Source organism: Cetorhinus maximus, chromosome 4 (assembly GCF_964194155.1).
Source record: "Cetorhinus maximus chromosome 4, sCetMax3.hap1.1, whole genome shotgun sequence".
NCBI classification, from domain to species: Eukaryota; Metazoa; Chordata; class Chondrichthyes; order Lamniformes; family Cetorhinidae; genus Cetorhinus; species Cetorhinus maximus.
In genome coordinates, this window is record NC_135882.1 from 7,757,048 (window position 1) to 7,761,191 (window position 4,144).

Genomic DNA, 4,144 nt, shown 5'->3' on the forward strand with positions numbered 1-4,144 from the left:
GATTAAAAATATTTAGCTTTTGAAAAAAAAATGCATTTTCAGCTGTATTTTTAAAACTGCACCATGTTACCATTGGAAATATCTATATATATTTTCTATTTTTTTTGTATATATAAAAGCAAAATGTTTGTTTGTTGGCAAGTTCTCTGAGGTTCTTGGGCCCATCTCAACCAAACTGATGGAATGATATGTTGGACCCAGGGGAATGTCGTAGGGGAGTTGACATCTAACCAGCCCCACGTTGTTGGGGGGACCTTTGTCTTCCTATCAGGGGGTCCAACGGCCCTGTCTGCGCTATATCTGTAACTCAGACATGTTTTAACCAATGTTAACCATACACTCCAAGAAAGAATGCAACAAATTTACATCAGAAATCTCTGACTTTATTTCATATTTCATTTTCTTTTCTCATAATTTACGTGGAACAAATAAAATATGTTCCGAGACACTGCACATTATTACTTGGTAAGGGAAAGTGACAGGTGGTATGCAGAGCCAGGAAAGGTGAATAAGTGAGAGCAAAGTGGCAAAAGGGCTGGGCAGCAATTACAGCCAGGGAAGATGAAGAGGCTAGAATGAGAAGATGAGAAGTTGACAGAGAGCGACAGAATGCAAGAAGAACCAGTGCTGCAAGTAACAGACCAAGACTTAGAAGCTTTAATTTATGATCCTCATCATAATTGAGAGTCAGACCCAGACTGACAATAGACAAAGGTGTGTGAATATTGTGATGCAAAAAAAAAAGGAAAAAAGAGCCACCTGTGCAAATAGTGAAGTACAATTGCCACCCTTAAATGAACCACCTGGGGGGCATTTAAGAGTCTACCACAATGCTGTGGACCTGGAGTCACATGTAGGCCAGACCAGGTAAGGATGGCAAATTTCTTTCCCTAAAGGATATTAGTGAACCAGATGGGTTTTTACAACAATCGACAATGGTTTCATGGTCATGTTTCATTCCAGATTTTTATTGAATTCAAATTCCACCATCTGCCATGGCGGGATTCGAACCCAGGTCCCCAAAGCATTATCCTGGGTCCCTGGATTACTAGTCCAGTGACAATACCACTACGCCTTCTAAGGAAGAAGGAAGAACTTCCAATGTCATCCATCATGAAATATTTAATGTTTCAACAAACATTGAAAATATAGAGAGTGATGCTACAGATGTTGCCTTTGACACTGATGATGAAATATTCAGAGTATTAACAAACATTGAGGAAATAGGTGTAGATATGGATTTTGACCCTGAGGATTTTGAGAGTGACACTGTGGATGTAGAGAATGATTAGTAGAAATGATATAGTAAAAATTGTAAATCTAATTTGGATTGAAAATGTGGAATCCTGTTGTATTGTTTTTACGCAGCGAGTTGTTGTGACCTGGAATGCACTGTCTGAAAGGGCGCAGTGGAAGCATTTCAGTAGTAACTTTCAAAAGGGAATTAGATAAATGCTTGAAGGGAAAGGATTTATGGGGTAATGGGGAAAGGGCAGGGAAGTGGCACTTACTGGATAGCTCAATGAAAGATCCAGAATAGGCAAAGTTCACCTACCCTGCCACTGGGTAAAACCAACTGAAAAGTCAAATTTACTAAGTTGACTTAAGGGTTCTAAACCATGAAAAAGTGACTAGACTTGTATTGAAATTTGTTGTACCAATTTCTATTTGGTTAAGGTGCATAGCACAGGAAATCAAAGTAGGGATGGAGCAGTATGAACTTGGCAAAGGGATGACTGGTTGATGTAATTAGCTCCGCAGTTTGAAGTCCTGATAAATAGGAGATGGTGCAATAATTCTTCATTTCAAAACAGGATGTAACTTAGGGGATACATAGATTTTGCTTATCTGCTCCATCTGTGTATTTATTAGGACATTGTGAGCATTCCTTTTTTTAATTTCAATTAGCTGATGTTCTGATTCTTTTATATTCTTAGGGTCTGTCCGTCGAGTGAATGGAATTAGATGGCACATGTGTACATATTGCACAAAAGAATTTAAAAAGCCTAGTGATCTAGTGCGACATATTCGTATTCACACTCATGAGAAACCTTACAAGTGCACCCAGTGTTTCCGGGCATTTGCTGTGAAAAGTACCCTCACTGCCCACATGAAGACTCATACCGGCATCAAGGAGTTCAGATGTCCCATGTGTGCAAAGATGTTTTCTACTCAAGGAAGTTTAAAGGTTCATCTTCGGCTACATACAGGTACCTTTGAAAAGACTCCTGTATCAATTTGAAATGTTTTCTGGAATAATCCAGAGATGTTCTGAAAGAGAGCTTTGAATAAGTCATAATAAAATGGATGCTGTTAAGGAGCGTGGAAAAAGCACCCTATCTATGGTATGCTCCTTGTTTTGAGAATCTTTCAGTATTGATTCCAAAGAGTGTTCATAAAAATTGTTCATTGTATTTTTATCCATAATGCAGTATATAGATATGATTGAGCTGTCAATTCTAGAGTATCAAACTAGTTGAAAGAAGTAAAATGCTATAGAACAAAAAAGATTTGCATTTATAAACAGTGCAGTTCATGACTTCAAGGCAACCCAAAGTGCTTTACAGCCAATGAAGCATTTTTGTGAAGTGTAGTCACTATTGTAATGTAGGAAACATGGTAGCCAATTTGTGCACATACTCCCACAAACAGCAATGCGATTCCAGGTTATCTATTTTTGTGATGCTATTTAAAGGATAAATATTGGTGATATTTTCAGAATAGTGCCATGGGATATTTTACATTCATCTGAGAGGGGAGATGGGGCCTCAGTCTAACATCTCATCCCAAAGAGGTACCTGCAACAGTGCAGCATTCCCTCAGTACTGCACTGCAGGTGTCAGCTTTTATTTTTGTACTCAGATCCCAGAGTGGGACTTGAACTCTCAACTTTCTGACTTAGAGACGAAAGTGCTACCCACTGAGACACAGCTGATATTCCACTGATGGAGGTTCGGGGGAAGTCAGCCATGCTCTTGTCCACTGTGAATGGCCCAGAGAGATGCTGTATTCTCGGACAATAATTTGAAAAACTCACCTAGGCATCACAATGTGTTATTATTTTAATCCAACTTTGTTACTTAGACTGCCCTTTCATGGCCCATTCAACACTTAGGAAGCTTCTCGCCTTTATCCCTGAAGGGCTAAAATTAGCATAAAATACATTTTAAAAGGTGCTTGATATTGCACCGCCTATTGCTGGGAGAAATCTATCTTTGGTTAGGAAGTACATGGGAACGGGTGAAGCGTGGGAGGTGGCATAGTGGCAATTGGGACAATTTAATGTGAAGTTGGGAGGAGCTCTCCTGCATCTTCCAGCTCCACATTCAGATAAGTTATTTACTTGTGATTTCTGGTGTTCTGCAAATTTGGCTTCTTTGATGTGTCGCTTTAGCAAAGCAACGTTGCTGCAGAGGCTTGAAGCAGGTGCTATGCCTCTTATTTGCATATGCAAAGTACTAACACCTGCTTCAGACACTGGTAAAAGACGCCAATTGCCCCTGTCCAAAATAGTGGGAAGCCCTTTGTCCAGTTGGGGATGCATTCCTGATTCCTGTTCAGCATTTTGAGCCATTAGATGCACAGTTAATGCCTTAAGAGAATCAGAGTTCACCTACCCTGCCACTGGGGAAAAAGCAAGAAACCATGTTTAAAAATGGGTCAGAGGTATTTTGGACCACTCACACAGTTCCAGGGTTATTGGAATGAAATCCAAAACTAGTGGGGGGGGGGAAATCTCATTTAATCAGCTGGGTCTTGCACCAATAATTGTTTTTTTTTTCCAACTCTATTTCTTCATTGGTTTTCTCTCTCCTATTTTTATCACCAGGAGCCAGACCTTTTGACTGTCCGCACTGTGACAAAAAGTTCCGCACCTCAGGGCACCGCAAAAGTCACATCGCTTCCCACTTCAAAAACTTGCAGCTTAAGAAACGATTTCCACGCAAACCAGCCAAGACGCGGATTTTGAAAAGCAGCATCACATTAACTGACATACCTCTCCAGGAGCCTATCCTCATCACCGATTCAGGTGAGGGTTTAGATTGTACAGGAATTAATGGGATGAGACACATATTTTGAAATGGATCTCTGCAGAAAACAAAACATAAGTTCCATATTTACAATGGCAAGGCAAATGTTCATT

General features: G+C 39.9%; 1 protein-coding gene across 4 annotated transcripts in view; it reads left to right on the plus strand.

Moving 5' to 3' along the window:
* The window catches only part of LOC144679483 (zinc finger protein 236), a 136,175-nt gene that overhangs the window by 50,235 nt on the left and 81,796 nt on the right, over positions 1-4,144 (plus strand). For all 4 annotated transcript variants that reach the window (XM_078539900.1, XM_078539897.1, XM_078539899.1 and 1 more), the window contains exons 10-11: positions 1,938-2,210; positions 3,830-4,030. In XM_078539900.1, the coding sequence (XP_078396026.1) occupies positions 1,938-2,210; positions 3,830-4,030 (474 nt within the window). The remainder of the gene's footprint in view (positions 1-1,937; positions 2,211-3,829; positions 4,031-4,144) is intronic.